Raw genomic sequence first — 21,045 nt, 5'->3', positions numbered from 1 at the left:
TGTGTCTGTCTGAGGGCTGGGGGATCAGGAATAACATGAGACCAGTGGTACAAATATAGACTTAATCCTCTTTATCCTATGGGCAGAGCAACTGTTTGGGAGGGGTTTAGTCTTTCTCTCTACAAAGCAGGAACATGTGACACCTAATGAATCCTGGGCACTTGTTGTATTGTCCGAAAATATTTTGTGAGGCCAAACTCAAGCCTACTATAAAAATAGGTAGCTGTCACCTGACAAGAGTCCGGTCAATGGCACCAGGGCTGTGCCTGGTGTTTTCAGCTCAGCGTTAAGAGCATCATATCCAGGAAAAAACCCTGGCTGCCTCCGAGACGGCTCCAGGACAGATGCCCTGGCCTCCCCTGATCTGCGGCAGAGCACACAGTCGTCCCTGTAAAACCCTGGTGCGGTCCAGGTCTGCCAACAATAATACGCCTAATCTGACTCCCAGCCCCGCGTGTTTATCCATCACAACAGTCTGCTTCCTCAGCGTTTGCAAGCAGCATGGCACCGAAGTTATTTCCTTTAAAGTAAAACAGAAAAGTCCTTTTTTTGGCTCAGCCATACACTCACAGGCACACACACGCAGATGGCAGGACCTGCCTACAAAACGTGTCCCCTGGAGTGCCCCTGACCCCCTCCGCACGCAAGACATGCTGATGCTCTTGCACAGGCCAAAGGTGCAGGGACATGCGATGGAGCAGCAGCACACGTGCTCCGACACACGCTACCCTTCTGGCAACGCAAGCCTGGTGCTTCACGTGTGGATGGTGCCGTTCCCACGTTCAGACTCAAACGCGTAGCACGCAACAAGGTTTTATATCTGCATGCAGGCCAGGATGGTGAAAGAAATCTGACAGCTCCGCAGCAAGATGAACACATGCACCCACCCACACCCATACAAACCAGGAACGCCTCTTCCATAATCATTCATCCTTGCAGCATGTACAACAGAAGGGCTTATAAAAGCTTTGAAACGCACCAGCAGAAGCTCAGTTTATGACACTGAATACAAAGTCTTCTCTTCTTACAAAGCCTTCTCCCCAGACACCCCACCAGCAACCAGGCAGAATCCCCCTTCTTCCTCCCAGCCCCTCTACACCGTCACTCCTCAGCCCGGCCTTGCACCCACGAGGTGATCGGTCCCATCACGCCCGATCCCAGCAGCTCTGGCACTGCTGGGTACCACTGCGGTGCAGAGATGCCCAAACTCAAGGTCTCACCACAACCACCACCACTTGTAGCTCTAGTCACAGCAACCACAACTCACCACGATCTCTGGCATGTGCATCTTGGTGATAATCATCTTCATGATCTCAGGGGGAACAGGAGAACCTGCAATGATTCCTGGAAGAAAGAGGAAAAGATGACCTTCTTGGAAACCATCTATTTATTCCCAGGAGCCTCAGAAGGTTCTGCACTCCCAGATTTAAATGCTGGCAAGATTTTTGGGATACACTGGTTCTTGTCAAAATACTTTTCTGTTTTTATGGATACGGGTCCTAGTTATTCTAGGAGAAAACGCTGCAGCAAGGCCAGTTTGCCTGAAAGAATTAAGGGTTGGCAGAGTTCACTCGTTAGGAAAATAAACTCTATAGTGCAAACCTAGTCCAAGCTGCAGTTCCCAAAAAGGGAAGATTCAGAGCAGAAAGAGGCATAGATTTTTAGCAGGACAAACACACCCATTGATCATCACCACCATAAAACCAAAAACCTTTCCTCCTGCCTTGCACAGAGCAGCCCTTTTGGGAAAGGGCAGATCACATTTTCACCTGTTCCGTCCTAGGATGACAGAGCAAAAGAGCAGGGTAATATATAGGCTTTGCTGGGGAACAAGATGAGACAGGATCATTTTTCACATAGCAGAGATGATTAGGTAATCTGCTTAAATGTTTCTTTATGCTCCAGCACCATCTTCTCTCTGTGGTGTTATTGCCTCAAAAGGGCTGGCGACCTCCCCATTTCGGCTCAGCTATTCCCGAGGGTGTCTGTGACAAGAGAGAAAGCTCCAGCACACGTTATCACACCCTCTCCAGGATTTAGATGAATGACTTCAAAAACAGGCAGGAAACTTGAGGTCAGAGAAATCACAGCGTGGCTCTGCTTTAGGGACTGCACCAGCCTAAAGCACACAAAGCATCTGCTGCCACATGGTGGTGGCTGGTGAGACGTGAGTCGAGCAAAACCAGGCTTCCCAGCTCCCTGACCTAGCAGATAAAACAGAAAGGTCCTTCCCCATCTGCTTTGAGATGAAAGAAATCCTAAAAATGCATAATTCTTGAAGGAAACCCCAAGGAAAGGAAACGTAGCATCAAATTAACAGTGAAACACAAGGGCTGTACAACTAAACTCTTCCCTCCCCTTGAGCGATTTGCTCACAAAGCTTAATACAGCCTCCCAGCAGGGAACCAGTAATATCCAGTTTCTTGGGATTCTTCCATTTGAGCTGTCAGACTTACCTCCCCGAAGACTTGACAGGTCGTAGGAGTCAAAGTCCGGCTGGGAGAGCATGTCTATATACATGGTTGGCGTGCCGATTACAAACGAGCACCTTGAGGAAGAGGAGAGAAAGGCAAAGCTGCAGAGAGCTGGAACGGGGGCCAGCCCCAGCTCAGCACCCCATCCTGTCCCACTGCACACGGGGCCGTGGAGCAGCAGCACGGAGGCACGCACAGCAGACAGGCTCTTCATCCGTGCACATATACATACGGATGTATAGAAATATATATGAGTATATATGTGTGTGTATTATGCAGACACAATGATAGCTCTTTTGTTTTACAAGCTACAGGTGAAGAACAAGCTGGAAACGTAAATGTCTCAGCAGCAGAGCTGGACTTGGAGAAGGAGGGCAGGTGGTTAGGCGTAAAAACACACCAGCCATAGCAAACTAAGACACCGCTACGCTTTCCAGCCAAAGCTCTACAGTGGCCTGAAGGAGCCCTTATTTTGGGGAAAAGCGAAGCGTGACAAACTCCCAAGCATAGCTGAAAAGGCAGGATTTAGGCTCCTGAAGTGCCCGTGCAAGTATGTGCACCAGCAAACCTGCCTCTCCCATCGCGGGAAGGAAGAGCGTGAGCAATGGCCTGGCAGGCGAGACAAGGGGAGAACGCGTCGCCACGGGGCGACGACCTCCTCTGTAGCAAGGCACGAACAAACTCTCACCTCTCTCGAGACACTGCCTCCAGTACAGCCTTCCCCTCGAAACTCGGCGACGAGAAGATGCAGGAGGACCCGTGCAGAGCCATCACCATGCAGCCTCCTACCGACGCCAGGCAATGATAGAGGGGTGCGGGGAGACCGACGCGACAGTCCTGGGATCAAGCCAAAGACAACAGTGAGGAGAGGAGACCTTCCAGTCCACGACTAGCCCCTCTCACTGCTGGAGCTCGAAGATCTTGAACAGAGGAGTTTTCCCCAGTTCATTTCATTGCCGGGAATCTGACATTCATCTGTGTTCCCATTAGGTGGAAACATGATGCTGATGCTTCCCGCCTTTAATAAAAATCGGTTTGGGAAGTTTTCAATGTCAGAATTTCATTCTGTAATTCTGCAACGTCTTTGTCTTTGCTGGACTTTTTGCTCTGGTATTGCTTACACATTATTTTGTGATATGCCAGAAAAGAAGAGCGGTAGTGCTGTGACAGGCATGAAATATGCAGGAATCGGCACATGCTATTAATTTTATTTTGTTTTTAAAAACACCAAAGGCTCTGAAGACTGATTGAAACAACCCATCTTTTTTTCTGGATCAAAGCTGTTGTGTTAGAAATAACTACTTCAGAACTTCAAAAGAAAGTATTTGCCTTTAACAATTTTTAAAAGGAATTACAAATAGGAAGGTCAGATCCTGATAAGAGCAACAAGACTGTACACATGACATCAAACAAAGTCATGTAAAATAGATTAAAACTTCATTCAACATAATTCAAAGCTAACATCCAGAGTCTTGTAATTATTTGATATTAGTATTCACCAAAATGAAAAGTGATTAATTCCACAATTTTCCCCCCACAAAAAGGCATCTTTTTTTTTCCTCCAAAAAAACTTCACATGAAACTAAAATGAAACATCAATGAAATGAAAAATGTTACGCACGAGCATCCCTCAGTGTTGTTTGTAGCAAAACATCTTGCCCTTCTGCTGAGCAAGAACCAACACTCTCCATGCACGTGGTCTCTCTGACCACCCCAAACTGTGCTCCGACGGAGACCCACCTGCTCTGTGATCCCCAGCCTCAGACCGATCAGGTTGGCATTATTCACAATGTTCCTGTGAGACAGGGTGGCTCCTTTGGGGCTTCCCGTTGTCCCCTGAAAGACACAGGGCACTACGCAATGATGTTACCCTTCCCACGGATGAGCAACGTGTGCTCTCTGGGGCAATTTCCCCGGCAGATTCCGGGGTGATCTTGCACTCCATTCAGTCCTGGGAGACTGTATTTTCTTCTTTAACAGCACCTTAATCCCAAACCACACAAAAAAATGGTCCAACTTCAGTTGGACACAATTCACGTGACACCCTCTCATCTCCATCAGCCCTTGACAAAGGGCTGAGCATCAAGAATGGAAGGAGTAAGGGGAAATGCTAGAACACTTCCTCCAGCCTACAGGAGGAGATGGAATCAGGGCTTGGTCTCAGAGGGCAGAAGGCAAAGGAAACGAGATGCTCAGCATCGCACACATCTTTCCCTGCGTCCCCAGTGAGGAACCCAACCACAAGGCATGGAGCAGACAGAAGCACTTACTGAAGTGAACTGGATGTTGATGGGCTCGTTGCAGGAGAGGGTCCGCTGCACGGCTCTTAACTGCTTCATATGGCTGCTGTCCCCAGCCTGCATCACTTCATCCATGTGGAAGGTGCCAGGCAGCTTCGAGTCTACCGTGATGACAATGGATAAGTCAGGGAGCCTGGTAGGATTAAAAATACCATCAACAATAATGGAGCAAGGAGAAAACTGCCTGGATAGGCGTACACTGGTCAGGGTAAACTTCCAGGACAGCCTAACCCGTTCTCTTCATATGAGACCCCGTGCAGGTCCTCCTTCTGCTAGAGCCTGTGTTGGGCAGCTGAGAGGACACAAGGCAGGACACGGCTGTCAGGTCAGTGCAAAGACACCAGATGTTCCTAACTCACCTTTTGCTCTTTATTCCCCCCGGACTGGATTTTTCTAGCTCAGGACATGACTGCTTTAGAATATCATAGTATTTCTGTGTTTTAAATTGAGTGGGAAACACCAGTGCCTTACAGCCAACCTGCGAAGGGAGACAGAAACTCATGAGAAGTCACATCGGGTTGATGTTCAGGACACGATGAAGAGCAGTCACCGACACAGGAACGTACGCAGCCCTGTGACCCCACGCAGCAAGCGTTAGCCATTAACGCCACACCGGGCTTTTCTCTGTGGCCCATACAATGAGCTCACTCCAGACTAAACCTGGAGATTTTTAACTCTTGCTAGCAAGAGCCATGGCGTGCAGCAGTTTAAAGATTCACCGAAGAGCATGACATAGGTCTTTGCATGGTGCAAAAGGTGCAGCAGCCAACCTCCTGGCGCTGGGGACATGCCTCCAGCAGACAGGTTCACCGAGGGCAAATGCAAACCGAGCCCTTACAGCTGTGCACTCGTAAAACCCCGCAAACACAGGGCAGGGTGTTGTTACTACATGCCCAGCACCCCAAGCCCTGATCCAGGTGTGCAGCCGGTGCTTTGCTCCTCTCCGGTGTTTGGTTCAGGATGGGCTGGTTGCTTTTTGCTGGGCAAGGGAGCGGAGCTGCAGCCTGAGGTTCTCTCTTCCCCCAGGATCAATACTCCTACTTGTGAGCACAAGGCAAAAAACTCATTTTTCAGATTAGGAGTCCCAATGCTAACAAAAAGCCCAGTTCCAAAATATGAAGAAAAAAAAAAAAAAATCATTTGGTTGATCTGAAATGAGGATTTTTGCAGAACTTTGGAAAAACAAGGAAACCTAAAGATTGCCTCTCAGGTCAAGCCAAGGTTTTGTTGTGGGTTTTTTAAGGTCTTCCGTTTCCTAAGATTTTTTCCACCTCTTTTTAAAGCGTTAGCTATTTTGAAAATGAAAACATTTTTCATTCAACCCTTACATTTACATAATCCTGAAAAAAAGCGCTTTAATTACTCCAAGAATTTCTATTTCTTTTTCAGCAGAGGAGATTTGCTGAATTTGACCCAGATTTGCAAACTGCTTTCATCTTCCAGAAAATGCATTCTTGTCAAATAAACTACTTATATAAATGATTTACTTGGCTGTTTTCATTATTTTCCCAAGGTCCATGAAATAAGGAGACCAAGGCTATGCCAATAAATTATTTGTAAGTACCCTCTGGGGTTTGTCAGAAGGGAAGACAAACATTTGCTCTATTTTCTGGAACAGTCTGCCCAGAACCCACAGGACTGAGTCTGTTCTGGGATGTTTTGGGCCTTTAACTTTTTATTATTAGTTCCTTCAAAATACTATTTTGGTTCAACTAGCTTTGCAAACGAGATGCTATGAGAGGAGAGGAGCTTGCAGGGCAGATGCTATATGAGATAAGGGTCTCTAGGTGGCCATTTCCCACTTGGTCTCAACCTGAATGGCAGCAGATCTGTCTTCAAAGGACCTGTCATACGAAACCTGTCATCAGTTTGCTTTTACAAAGCCCTGGAAATACAGCCGGAATCAGAGGAATGGTTATTCAGCATGTATTTCTATTTATACCAAAGGCAGGGAACCTGATGGAGCAAGGGAGGGGCTGCACAGGATCCAACAGGCAAAGCCCTGAAGTCTTCAGGGGGTTTGTTGCACAAATAAACAAAGATAAACAAATAATTCAGGGGGTGAGGGACACCAGAGATCCCAGTGCCAAAGGTACATGGGAAAGCTAGGAATGCTGGAAAACCTGGGAGGATGAAACAGGAGTAATTCCCAACAGAGCTGAAGCATGTTTCTGCTCCTACCCCATCGACACTGCAGATTTACACTGGAGGAGAAAAATCAGAGCAGAATCTGACACACAGCGATGAAAAGGAAAACAAAAGCCAGGTCTCAGTGGGAAAAAAAGGAAAGTACTGCCATTTACATTTCCACCTGGTGAGAGAAGGAAGTGGATATCCACACTGGAAGAGACGTGCTTCACCGCAGCACTGCGCTCAATCCTAACGCATGAGAACAGGAGTGACACCACTGAGACTACCGTAACAGGATTAAACGAAGGATGAAATGGGAACTCAAACTGCAGCCCAGCAACTGAATTACAGACTTACTGATGCGAGAGAAAAGTCTCTCTTTGTTGCTAGAAATTATCCACTTCTTTCTAGGTAAAGCCAGAACTTGGATGGTGCTGGGAAGACCCAGCTGTGGTTCCAGCTCTCCTAGTATCAGCCTTTGATTTAAAGCTGTACAAACCACAGGTGAGCAAGTTAGCTTCTTAATCCTAAGATTAATTTCTAGTCGTCAAATGTGTCAAAAGCCTGGATTCCTCTTTACTGGAACTAAGAAGCCAGAATAGTTTAAACTGATCAGTGCTCTGCACATTGCAAACTCAAACCCAGGTAGGTATATGAGGGTAGCTAAGGCAGCCACAACCAGACATCAGAAGGATGTCAAGCAGCGGCAATACCTAGGACTTAAACCAGGTTAAACTCAAGGCCAGCAAGGTCTAGGACACATCTGGGAAGGAGAAAACAAGCTACCAAGTGGACTGGTCCTTTCTGAGCTGTCCTCCTTTTTACTTTCAAGGTTAAAATCGCAGATGGTGATTTTTGCCCTGAGCGGGAGGCAGGCAGGACAGCTGCTCGGTGCTCTTCCTCCGGGCCAAGCTGGAGCATGAGTGTGGGAAAGTTAGAACTGACTTAAGACAGATGTTGCCTCTAGAGATTGCTGTTACTACATAGTCTCTGCTGTCCTGGCTGCCAGCTTCTTGGGTAGAAGAGTCTCTGGGTCAGATATTTAGTCTTGCCTTGTTCTCCTCATTCCCTAGTAAACAACTGCTGGCAGGTATGGTTATTATTGGTGCAATATTGGCAGTACATGGTTGTTAGCAGAGAGAGAGGGATGAGAAGGATGCAGAAGTCTCCGTCAAATGGACAGGGAGGCAGCCAAAGGGAACAACAACAAACGTGATCGCTTAACTGCAGCTTCACCCCCTCGGTCACTGCGTGGTGGCGTTCCCTCTACGTGGCCACCACTAGCCCCCTTCTCTGACCAGCTCTCCCTGCCTCTTCCTGATAAGCCCAAGTGCTTAAGCAGAAGCTCATCTGTACTGTGTCCCCACCACCCCCTTTAACAGACAGCTGCACGTATGAGTTCTCACAACGAATCAATTAGCATTACCAGCAAGTGCCATACAAACCTTCCTGATGACAAACTCCAGCTCAAGAGCCTGGTAGGCTGGATTCACAGATACCTGAAGAGGGAGAAACAAGAAAGTTGATCAGAGTTACCCTTACCTTGAAAACACTCTCCCCTAACACATATTCCAACAGAAAAGTTCTCCCAGGGACAAGCCACATGTGAAGCCTCTCCTCCAACATGCAGAACTAAGAGCTCGCCACCACAGGGATTTCACATTCACCAGAAAAGTTAGCTGAATCCTGTGTTTGCACAAAAGAAAACAACCAAAAAAAAAAAAAATAGATTTATGTGAGGTCACATAGTCAAAATAAAATTTCAGGAACAGAAACCAGACCTCCTGCCTCCCCAGGCAGACATTCAATCCGCTAAACTGAAGACTCAAAACTCAAGTGCAAGTCAGGTTTCTTGATGGACAACCATGAAAATACCAGCTTTCTCCTGTCCAACTCTCCACAGAAGCAGTATTGGCCACTGGAGTTGAGTTCACCATCAGGTTCATACTGAGCCATGCTCATCCACCCTGTTACTGTGTCTTAGCAGACACTGGGATGAACCGTGATGAAGAAAATGGACCAGAAGGCAGGGTGCAGTCATTATCACGGTACACTGTATATGTAAGATGCATTTTGGTGAATGGGCCAGGTCATACTATCAAATGAAAATTGGCTTTGAGGGATATGCAGCTTGGACTAGATATTTAAGTGAGCATTTGCACCATAAAGCAATACAGGCCCTATTTAGAAGGGATCTAAGTAGGTGGTAACGGCTTAGGACAGCAGCATGCTACCTAAAAATGGTCCTATAGGCAAAAGCACATCTCCTCCTATCATCGGCTGCTCCAAGCTAGTTCACAGCAGTCCACTGCTTGCTGCTCCTTCCTCTGCAGTCTGCTTTCCTACATAGTGGAGGACAAAGACGCAGAGGGCTGCATAGATCTTGTTTAAATACTGGATTCAGTTATAGCCAACATGCTGGGTAAGAGCATGAAAAAAAAAAAAAAAGAAACAATAAACTTTACTCTCCAGTATCTCCTATTGCTTCTTTGTCTCCATTTCCTTTCCCAAGAGCCTGCTAAAAACCCAGACACAGCAAACTCCTTACCAGGATGATTCCTGCCTGAGCGGTTGCAAACTGCATGAGAACCCACTCGTATATATTGGGACCCCACATCCCCAGCCGGTCTCCCTTTTTCAGGCCAAGAGCCAGAAGCCCAGCTGCTGCGTTGTCCACCTGTGAAATACAAGACAAGAGCCTGAGGATCACACACAGGATGCAGCGGGGGATATTTGTCTCCAGGCGCTGCTTTCTAGGGGGGAAAAAGTATCGTCTTCGCAGCTGAAATTGGGCAGAATGTACCTCTGCGGCACAGTCTGACAGCCTACTGCTGCAGCAGCAGCATCTTCCGAGTCGCAGAGCACAGACCGGCCCCTGCTCAGCAGGTTGACTGAAAGCATAAAAATAACAAGCGTGGAACAATACAACAAAGCAGGAAGGAAACCAAAATAGGCAATTATGTACAAACAGTTGCAAATTAATTCTTGCCCAAAGACTATATAGTGTCTAGCTTCTCATCAGCTCAACTTAAGACTAAGCCTTACCCATAAGCTGGGCCCATCTATGCTGTTGGATCTGCCTCCGTTCTGGCATATTGCTTACTTCGAAAAGGACCCAGGTGAAAAAAACTGTATCGAGTGATTTTTTTACCAGTTTGGGGTTCCTACCCTCTTTAACTTGAATTCAGCCACTATATTAACATGACTACTTTATTTTGCAATATGGGAAGTGTGTTTCAGGTGTGCAGATGTATATATAAATATTCTGAAGTATTCAGGAAAGTTTTTATAGTTTTATTATGTTCTCAAATTTATGAAATCTACCTTGTAGGAGAAACAAATTTGAAGAATAGCTATTCTATGATTTAGTTGAGCTACAGCCTACTTCTTAAAATTAGCATGAACACAGCTAATCTTATTTATCTGAATGGATGTAGCCAAAACACTACTAAATCTAAAAAATAAAAATATTTCTTCCTATCGAAGATTATATAATACATTTATACACTTAATAGAAACTTTCCAGGTACTGAGCCTTGAAATTTTGCCCCTCCATTTAGAATACATATAACCATATATTTTTATGTAATATGCATGCATACACACACATGCATGGATACCCACACCCATTTTGTATATGATATCGACACCAAGTCCCTGACTTTGCTCAGTTGCCTTTGTGCTTGGACTAGAAATTTCCACACACTCAGGACCTCTGACAGTCAGAGCAGAGTGACTAACAGAAGAGCTGGAGCCTACTCCAGTGGAGAAAAACACCACGACTCAGCCCAGAACACATCAGATGGGGTGATAATTTTTAAGGATGAAATCTCGTTCTGGGACATACAGCAAACATTTTACATATGCTACCTTCTCCCTTTGGTCTCGAGACTCCAAAGAGGACAAAGGCAGCACGTGCCCACTGGGTGTTTGCCGGGGAGCTGCTCTCACCCTCTGCTCAGGGCCAGGATGAAGACCCACATACAACAAACCTCACTCCTGAGCTCAGCAATGAAACCGGGTTCCATTTCTCCATCACACCTGCTGCTGCCGCCGCTATCCACCCACCCGGGCGCTCCGAGGGGTGAACCAGGGACTCACCTCCTCTTTGAACTGAGCAAACGTCTTCCGAACCCCATCTCGGCAGAAGACCAAGGCGTTGCGGTCAGGAAATCTCTCGGCGGTCTCATCCAGGCACTGGCCCATGGTTTTGGTGAGAAGGGGAACGTCTAAGGTCCCCTGGACATAGCTGTTGGTCACCCTGTGGCAGGCAGAGGGCATCCCTGTGTGCAGGGCACTGTGAAAGAAAAGGAGAAGAGTCTATTTTTTAATAAAACCCATCAACACCATTCTGCCCATCTGGAAGGATTATCAACCTGCCGATGGTACCAGCAGTACCCGACGCACGTGCCCACGCTAGTGGGAACCACGGGCAGCCCCTTTGGTGGGTCAAGATCAGGAAGACCTCCAAAAGGGCTTGGAAAGCATGTGCAGCAGCGCGGGGGGCACTGGGCAGGCAGACAGTCTCCGTAAACCCCACGCCCACACCTGGACCTGCCCACACCAGCAGGCAGCACAGGCAGAGCCTCCATCCCTCCACTGGAAACCAGGACCCTGCTGCTGCTGGGGAGGGAGCTGGCACCAGCCCTGCGGACCCGGCATAGCCTGGTCCTACGGTCATTCACCTGGGGTGAAAGCTACCTTGGACATTTTGGGATACGTGGACAGATTACAGACTCTGCAGTTTACTGAGAGCTGGCAACTGGGTTTGGTCTTTCTGCAACATTAAAAAGTGCAAATAACTCGGAAGGAACACAATCAAAACAGTTTGTAGGGAAATTCCCCCAACTGGCTTCTCCCTGCTGGAAAGAGCAGACGACTGAGAAAGTTAAAATTAAAGTCAGAGCTATGTCATTTTATCAGTCTCCAAAACAGTCTGCAGAGAAGAGTCTAATCCCACAGAATAAAAACTGTTTAGAAGAGTTCAAAGAAGCTGAGCCGTAACTGAGAGGCATTTGCAAAGTAACAGTCTGTGTACACAACAGCAAGCAGGCTGTACACGCTTCACTATCTCTGCCAGCTAGACTGCGAAGAGTTTACGCTACTGACAACAGCATCAGTAAAACCAGGAGCTCCCAGCAAGATGAGGGGGGAGAAGTGCGGAGGCAGTAACACGGCAGGCTGGCAGGGTGGAGGAGAATACACCCACTGCAAAGACGGGGCAGGAGGGGAGGAGGAGGAGGGCAGGGAGGTGTTTCAGCAGAGCAGCACCTGGGCAGGAATGGCACGACACGGTCCTTGAGAGGAGCACAGAGACATCGTGCTGGAGGCCAAGCTGGAGAGGGAACATAGGTAGGAGAGGCAGCAATGAGAAGCTGTGGGCAGGGCGGTAGGAAAAATAATTTTAAAAATCATTAAGGGTCTGAACATCAGTGGAAAAGCAGCGACCTCCCCTCAAACCGCAGCTCCTGACCATCCGAGCGCTGCAGTTCTTGCCCTGGTTTCTCTCTCCCACCTCCTCCTGCTCTGAGCCTCTCCCTGCCCCAGCAGCCACCCCCCTGGGCAGCCCCCTGCTTTCTCCGTCTCTTCTCCCTTCTTCCCTGCCTCCCTCTGTGCTCTCAGCTCATCCATTCCCACCTTAGACGACCAGGAAGGACAGGGTTAAGCGACACTCATGGGGTGCATGGCTCAGAGGCAATGCCCTGCGTTTGCGGCTTCAGTGTATAATGGGGGGGATCCCTGCCCTAAAGGAGAAAACAGATCAGCTTGAACTCAATTTTCCCCCATTTGTTATGGGATCCATACTCTGCAAAGACTGGGTGCTATTTGCCACAAAAGATTTGTTCCCTGCCCACAAGGAGCAAAACTTAGCATGAAGTTACTTCCTCTATGGGGTGGAGTTCAGTCTCGAGAGAAGCACAAAACAAGATTTTTACCTTCCGGGGGGAAGTTTTGCTCCAAGAGCTGAGCGAATGGCCCGACCCTCTTTCCCCCACTTCTTTTTGGCAGATGGAGGGTTGTGCAACTCCCACTGACTCACATCAAGGCTGTAGGGCTGCCCGAGGAGGAGGAGGGAGGACAAGTGCTAAACTGATCTTGTATTGTTTGAAAGCTCCTGGGCACGGCACGCAGATAAATTAGGAAATGAAAGCAAGCTCTGCAGAAGAAAAGCCTTTATAAATATAGGTTACATAAAATAAAGGTTGAAAAAGCTCTGCCTAACACAAGGGAAGGATGAATGCTCCTGGGAAAGCAGTAAAAGCCACTGCAGCCATTGCCACGGCCACTCGCTATTTGAAACGGCGACCGGAGAAGCCACTGTCCCATCGCCGTAGGGCAGCCTCAGACAAGCAGCTCCAGCCGCTCACGCAGGCAGATGAGGAAACCACAGGCTGTTTGCAAAAACGTTTAATGGACACAACCACACTCACATCTCTCCAAAGCCAAGTCACCTCCAGTTTCAGCAGAGCCTGTCCCTAAACACTCTGCTTTTCTCTGCCAGCTGAGGCACAGAGAGGTCCCTGCTGGCTCCTGCAGCCCGAGAAGGGCTGGAGCGGCTAGAGAGCAGCTGCTGACTTGGTTGTGCAAGAACACTTTCCCTGAGCACCATCTCAGGGGTCACTGGGAGCCGAGCAGTCTCGGCACTGGGCTGGAGTGGGAGCAAGTAAACACAAGCATTTTATGGTCCGCACAGTTTCTCCGGGGATACCACCCAAGGAACTAACTGGTAAAAAAATGTGGTCCAATGCATTGTTCTACTGTGTGATTGAAAACCAAAAAAACAAAACCCCACCCCAAAAAGAGACGGAAAGGGGAGGAAAATTATTAGAAAATTCAGATTGTGATAAAATTCAATCAAAATCCAAAATGTCCAGCTGAAACAGACTCCTGCTCTCTGCAGTCAGCCTTCAAGAGGTACTTGCACAACCGATAACGAGACGAGTGATATTTTACACTGTCACATCCTGGCAAAGCACTAGGCAGACCAGGCTTTCTGGTCTTACTCTCTCATTTTTTTCCCCCAGCCTAAAGAGCCAAAGAGTTTCACAGACTTTCACACTAAATGCAAGAAGGTACAAAGCCAGAACCAAATGACAGTTCCACCTCCACTTACAGCTTCCTCCCTACCCCCAAACATGGGGATGAAAGAGCATCAAAGAGCAGTAAAAGATGTCTTTATAAAGCCCTGCATTCCAAAACACTGTGAAAATACTGCTGGTTCCCCTCACGGTGTGCAAACACGCACAGATTGCTCTTGAAGGTCCCAAGCAGTCGCATTTTCAAACGAAAGCATCAACAGCTTTGAAATTAGGGCCTAAGATATCTCATGCTCGTAACCCAGAGTCACTAATTCCTCTCAAAGCACTTGCTCACATGGTTTCTTCATATACATTAAGGAAAGCAAAATTCACAGCTCTTATCTACTTTGAACTCCCTGAATTCCAGTCTGACATTCACATGTGCTTCAGCATTGCCATATCACTTATCTCCTGGCCATGGCAGGGGTGAAAGGTGTGGGATAAAACACAGGAGGCTGTTGGAAGCGCTAGGGGCCAGGAACAGAAGGAATGAGGCAGATACAAGATACATTCGTTATCAGTAGCATAATGCTGGAAATAGCATAGGGTTGGTCTCCCTCCTGCCTATAGCCAATAGCAAGTGTATATATCCGATCTGAAAGAACGTGTCAAGAGACCTTGATACAAAGAAAGGGTCCAAAGGATTTAGAAATAATTTTTTTGTTCATCTTTGTTACAGAAGAGATGGAATTCACCCTCCACCTCTTCCTATGAAGCATCTGGTGCTGCTGGAAATAAAACAAGAGCAACGGTCTGATGGTTTTCACTTACAGCAGCTCTCATTTCCCTGACTCAGCCCAAGGAGAGCAAATAAAACTCTGCTTGCTCTTGGGTCTCAGCGTAGACTGTTAAACACTACTCTTAGAGAGCGCCTGCCTTCTGTTGGCAACACATTCCAGCGGCAAGACAGCCTGCGGTGCCTGCAAATGAGCCAGCCTCAGCACTCGGCCGCTCCTGCAAAACTCCGTAACCCTGGAGCTCAACAGCGCAACTGAACGGAGAAACATCAGGGACCCAGGGAAAACGCATCCCGCTCCCCACCTCGTGCAAAAGGCAGGCAAGCCGCCGAACGAACGCTGGCGGACCCAGCCAGCACCTTCTGCCTGATGGCAGCAAGCAGAACAATCAGACTGAAGCAAGCACTCTCGGCTAATCCTAGGAGCTCTCTGTATTTATCTCTGAATAGCCCCAGCTAACATTTTATAGTTGTTGATAGAAGATAACCAGTTTCATTGTTCGCCTTTAACTCTTCCCTAGCCTCTATAGAAATTATCAGAAGGGATGAGAGACGAATACAAGGCAGAGGCATAGGCATAACCTCCAGTCCCCTACGACGAGCACACAAGCAAGCTCCTGCTTTGCAGCTGTGAAGGACATCGACCTGACCTGTGGTGCCATCCCCTCTGCGTGGATGAAAGGCCCTGTCCTCCCCGGGCTTGGGAACCGTCCTGACTGCAGAGTTCATGCTCTAAGAGGTTCACGGACTCCCCAGCCAGTTCCTTTGTTCGTGGACATCTACCAGGAGCCTCTCCCCCAAAAAGCAAGACCTTTTGGGTCTTTTAGGTAACACAACTGCAATAAAAGGGTGGTGAAAGTTAACCCTGCTCTATCCTTACCTCTTTGCTCTTTAAAACAACCCTGTTGACTAAAGAGTTAACCAGATTCTGATTACTTTTGGTTGGTTGGTTTGAGGAAGGATCAAGTCCCCAGAGCCTTCAGACTCCTACTGCAGCAGACTTTCTGGTTACCTTTTCCACTGCACCTCTTCCCGCCCTGCACTATTCCTGCCAAAGGGATAAATACTGCTTAACAACTTTAATAAACTTTTTTGTAATGTTACTAGAAAGAGTTTACTCCTCTAAACACGCTGTCTTTTTCTCCAAGTGCTTTGCGTTCCTGCCCCTCAGTTTCACTCACAATTCTGGGCTGGAGTCCAAACTGCAGCAAACTCCCTATCGTTCTTCCCTTTTGATCCCGCCTAAGAACAGATTCCAAAACGGCAGTCTTGGCCCCAGCTGCACGCATGGGCTTCAGCCACTCACTCCTAATCTCAACCCAGCTGAAAAGAAACACCCGGACCCCACGTGTGGGTAAACAAGGGCTCCTCCCCACGGTTCTTGGGGAGTTGCTCCCTGAAGTCATACCTCCGGGTGAGTATTAGGTTCTGAATATCAACTAATCCTCCAAAGCCTTTCCCAAAGACAGTTGCTTTCGTTTTCCTGTTCTTTCCCACGAACTTGCTCCAAGAGGCAGCTCTGAAGGAAAGCAAGGCAAAGAACTTGCCTGACCCCCCCCCTTCCGAGCTCCTCGGTGCCCAGGACCTGCTGGGACCCCAGTGCCCCCCACCACAGGAGGATGGGGACACTGCCCCACAAAGCCTGCAAGTCAGAGCGCTAAAGGAGGACAGAGAAGCTGTTTGATATATTTCATGTTACTGCAGTCAGACTGGAGCAGCTGAACAAAGAAACTTTAGCCCTGGGCACAGCTTCACATCCCTCCATGTGCTGCACCGGGCTTGTCCCTGCCCCTGGTCCCCTCCCAGGCCCAGGGGGACAGACCCAGGGGATGCCGCCTGCCTTCTGCTACTCTGGGGGGGGTTTAGGGGAGCCAAGGGACAGCGACACATGCTGAGAGTGAAACCTCCAGCTGAACCTGCCCTCCCTGCATGCAGCCACCCACATCTCTCAGCAGCTGCCCTATAGCCCCTGGCCCCCACCACACATAGCCTCCATCCCCTAGAGCCCCCAGCCCTGTCCCTACAGCCTCTGTGCCCTACAGCCCCCTCATCCTCTGCCCTCACAACCCCCATCCCCTCTCACCTATGGCACCCTGTCCCCTACAGCCCTCCATCCCCTATAGCCCCCATCCCCTCTCATCCGTAGCCCTACATCCCCTATAGCTCCCCATCGCTTCTCCCCACGGCCCCCTGTCCTCTATAGCCCCCCCATCCCCAGTCCCCACACCCCCCAGCCCCTATAGCCCCACAGCCCCCCATCCCCTATAGCTCCCTATCACCTATAGGCCCACAGCCCCAGCACCCACAGCCCTCCCTCCCCTATAGCCCCCCCATACCCCCATCCTGAGTCCCCACAGCCCTCCCTCCCTCCCCTATAGCCCCCATCCCCTCTCATCCATTGCCCTACATCCCCTATAGCTCCCCATTGCTTCTCCCCACAGCCCCCCATCCTCTATAGGCCCCCATCCCTAGTCCCCACACCCCCCATCCCCTATAGCCCCCTATCACCTATAGGCCCCCAGCACCCACAGCCCTCCCTCCCCTATAGCCCCCCCATCCTCAGCCCCCACAGCCCTCCCTCCCTCCCCTATAGCCCCCATCCCCTCTCATCCGTAGCCCTACATCCCCTATAGCCCCCCATTGCTTCTCCCCACGGCCCCCCCGCCCTCTATAGCCCCCCATCCCCAGTCCCCACACCCCCCAACCCCTATAGCCCCCCATCCCCTACAGCCCCCTATCACCTATAGGTCCCCAGCACCCCCAGCCCTCCCTCCCCTATAGCCCCCCCATCCTCAGCCCCCACAGCCCTCCCTCCCTCCCCTATAGCCCCCATCCCCTCTCACCCATCGCCCCACATCCCCTATAGCTCCCCATCGCTTCTCCCCACGGTCCCCTGTCCTCTATACCCCCCCATCCCCTCCAGCCCCCCTATCTCCCCTCCCCTCTCCCCCACGACCCCCGTCCCCACACACTCCCCCCCTCCAGCCCCTCTCCCTACCTGCCCACCGGCCCCCCCCGCCGCAGGAGGGGCAGCCCGCGGCGGGACAGCGCTGCCAGCCGCGCCGTGGCCATGCCTGCGGCGGCGGCGACAACCGGGAGCCCGGCCCGGCCCGGCCCGGCCCGCGGTAGGCGGGGGGGGGGGGGCGGTGCGCACCGCGGCCCGCCCCGGCCCCGGAGAAAGCGTCCCGCGGGGGCCGGCAGCGGCAGGGCGTGCTGCCGGGGGGTCGGGGCAGGCAGAGTGGGGACACCGACACCGACACCCCCCCCGGCACACGGCTGTGCAGACCAGACCCCCCAGGGCACCTGCCCCATCCTCTGCCAGCCCCCATCTCCTCTTTTTTTTTCCCCCGGACTGCCCCAACAAGCCTTTTTCTGCCCAACCCCAGCTGCTACTGCACCCCAAACTCTGGCCTGTCCACACCCCCCAAACGAGCCCCGCACCCTAACTGAGGCGGACTTTGGCGCAGAACAACCCAACTCTTCTGCCTCCGCTTTTCTCCACCTGTATTGCTCGGTGCCTGAGCCCTGTGAGTCACTAATTGATTTCCAGCCCTATCCACTTAATGAGTTATCACAGTTACTCCCTCGCTAACAGCTCTTGGCACTCCCTGGCTGCCTGTACCCTGCTATGGGAGGAGGAGAGACCAGTTAGGGACTGCAGAGCTACTCCAGATCCAGACAGGCTGCGATCCCCTCACCTAAGGGCAGAGGCCGGGGAAGGCACCCAGGCGAGGAGCCCTGCGGTGCTGAGCTCTGCTGAGCACCCGGCCATGGGAGCAGTGCTGCTCCGCTGCAGCAGCACCGATGCTGCAGGAGAAGAGGTGACACGCACATCGTTCCCCGCGTAAAACGGGTGACAGCCTTTCTGGGCGTTGCCTGCAACAATGGCCAAAAGTTAATTAATCCTTGTGAAAGGGCTGGGGTATAAATTTGAGCCCAGAAAATAATCTCTGTCTTTTAAATACTGTACAGGCATTAACCAAACAGTGCTGGCCTGAGATGCGGGCTGTTTCTGGCTCAGCCGCTGACCTGCTGGGTGATCGCTGGCTGCCGTTTTGCACCTCTGCCCGGGTGGATGCTGGAGTCCAGTGTGTCTGGACACAGTGTGTCTGTACCACATCGAACATAATGATGCTGATGATCAAGGGCATCGATATCGGCCTCGGAACGGTGAATCTCAGACTGTCGCAAATGAGTGGTTTGGACCGCTTAAAGAATCACCGTCAAGGGTGTTAGCAAAAATGATTTAATCGGAATTTATAAAAGCACCACTTCACAAAGTTTGATGGCAAGGTTCACTCTAGTACTTAATACATGGAGGAAACATACAAAGGAAAATCAAGTTAGAATCAAACTAGAATTATTTATACAGAGACCAAACACGCAAAAGGGTAAGAGAGAAACATGCAAAGGAAGATCAAGTTAGAATTGCACAGAGATCAGAGATGTAAAAAGGTAGGGGAGACCCTCCCGTTGAGTCACAAGGTTCAGAGAAGACCTCCTTGCTTTCTAAACTCCTGATGGAGCTTAGGTGCGGCTGGATCCTCTCCTAGTCCCAGGCTTGGGCAACGATTTATGTCTAAAGGGATTATGTGCGTAGCAGCAGTCTGAGGTTCATTCACAGCTTGAGGGGAATCACAAGATTTAGCAGAATTTGATCATTTTAACATTTACAAAGTGATTCAGTAGAATTTACTACAATCACAACAATGATTTAGTTATAGATTCAAAAGGGCAATATTTATACTATACTTGCTATAGGATACTTGGGTTAATTCACACATGCATGCACCCAGACACTAAGAGATATATATATAAACAAAGGTATATTCATTAAAAATTACCCTCGAGTTCAGTGAAATATTCATGCCAAATATCTCAGCATTTTCTCAACGGGCGAAGGGTATAAGCCCAGGTCCCATCGTCAGCTCTCAGTGACAGTCCTCCAATTTTCACAAACCGGAGAGTTTACGAGCTCTGAGAGGCATCCCCCTTGGAGGGAGATGCTGGTCGAAGCCTGCTGTGGTCCAGGAGAGCTCAAAGGGCCTCACTTGGGACCGCTGTTTATAGGTTGGCAAGACAATTGCTTTAGTCATCAGCAAGCTACTAGAATTCCAGTAACACTGGTACCGTTTCACTCGAGCTACAGTGCAGATAAGGGATGTTCCAAGGCTGTCAGGGAATGACTAATTATTCCTGCTCTGGATCCTCGCCTCCGCCAGGCAACAGGAATTCTTAGTACAGTCAGTGCCGCTCCGCGCCTTAGCCATGCAAGAGCTCCTTGTACAGTCAAGGGATGCTTAACCACGCAACTCATTACACAAAGGCCAAAGCCTAACAGGAATTCCTGAGATTGTAGAGTGGCCTGGGGGAGAATGCACCACCACACAGACACCAAAGCCATAAATGTACTCATAAGACAGCCGCATAGCGAAATACTGACTGCAGCCAGACCTCTGGTGTTACATACTTGGTTTTAGAAACAGGAAGGATTTTCCCCAGTTCCAGTTTCCCTCTTGTTCACAAGGAGTTTGTTTGATGGCAGCAGTGACAGTGTTTTCTTTGGTAGAGGAAGGGAGATTTTTGTCTTTGAAATGTGAAAAATTGGCCATGGCTGCAGAGGGGACACTGGGTGAGGCAGGCCAGAGATCTGCAGAGGGTCTGGGACGATCTGCGAGGCCACATTAAGGACTGTTAGATCAGGATTAGATTGGGAGTGTTCATCCTGCTTCCCTCAGCAGTTCCTGCTCCCTTCTTGCAAATGTTCTTGCAGCCTTCCTCTAGCAGAGTGTGGAAATTGGCCCCGCATTATGCTTTGTCTGTCTCATGGAGGCTTGAGAACTTTCTGGACACACACGGGAGCTCTATTTACATGTCAGTCCCAGTAAAATCAGTAGCTAGGTGAGTTTATGCATTTCCACAGACGATGTAAGGCTGTATGACATTCGTGGCCAGAAGTTGTCCTTTCACCGTTTCAGCACAGAGCAATTATCTTTGTCTGTACATCAGGAACATCAAAGTGTGCTCGGTGTTGTATAACCACAGAGAAAAAAAAAAAACAATTAAAAAACATCTGGGATCTAAAACCTCCTCACCATTAATAAATAAAAATAAAGCTGACTTTCAGTTTGATCTTCCCACGTTCCAATTATTAGCCTACAGGGTCAGTCCCGGTTAGGTATTAAACCAAGAACTGGGCAGAAGTTAATGTGACCTTGACATTTGGGTACATCCCTTCAAGATTGTCAAAGCAAAGGCAGGCTGAACCAGTAACACTTCACACACCATTGAGTAAGGTATCATTTCCTTCTAATGAAGATTTAAAA

General features: G+C 49.4%; 1 protein-coding gene across 2 annotated transcripts in view; it reads right to left on the bottom strand.

Annotated features, from left to right (window-relative positions):
• Nucleotides 1-17,837, bottom strand: part of ACSF2 (acyl-CoA synthetase family member 2) — a 38,164-nt gene extending 20,327 nt beyond the window's left edge. Inside the window, exons 1-10 of one of the 2 annotated variants that reach the window (XM_069799143.1) lie at nucleotides 17,718-17,837; nucleotides 11,006-11,201; nucleotides 9,453-9,581; nucleotides 8,350-8,403; nucleotides 5,134-5,252; nucleotides 4,745-4,907; nucleotides 4,215-4,310; nucleotides 3,163-3,311; nucleotides 2,457-2,548; nucleotides 1,268-1,344 (exon numbers count right to left, since the gene is read on the bottom strand). In XM_069799143.1, the coding sequence (XP_069655244.1) occupies nucleotides 1,268-1,344; nucleotides 2,457-2,548; nucleotides 3,163-3,311; nucleotides 4,215-4,310; nucleotides 4,745-4,907; nucleotides 5,134-5,252; nucleotides 8,350-8,403; nucleotides 9,453-9,581; nucleotides 11,006-11,201; nucleotides 17,718-17,791 (1,149 nt within the window). In that variant the 5' untranslated portion in view covers nucleotides 17,792-17,837. Of the gene's footprint in view, nucleotides 1-1,267; nucleotides 1,345-2,456; nucleotides 2,549-3,162; nucleotides 3,312-4,214; nucleotides 4,311-4,744; nucleotides 4,908-5,133; nucleotides 5,253-8,349; nucleotides 8,404-9,452; nucleotides 9,582-11,005; nucleotides 11,202-16,127; nucleotides 16,220-17,717 lie in introns of those variants that run through there. The other variant, XM_069799144.1, reaches the window with a different exon arrangement.
• Nucleotides 17,838-21,045: the final 3,208 nt, after the last annotated feature.

The sequence above is a fragment of the Haliaeetus albicilla genome, chromosome 12 (assembly GCF_947461875.1).
Source record: "Haliaeetus albicilla chromosome 12, bHalAlb1.1, whole genome shotgun sequence".
In the NCBI taxonomy this organism is placed as follows: Eukaryota; Metazoa; Chordata; class Aves; order Accipitriformes; family Accipitridae; genus Haliaeetus; species Haliaeetus albicilla.
The sequence above is the reverse complement of the archived record's forward strand: the minus strand, read 5'-3'. Positions and strand labels throughout refer to the sequence as shown.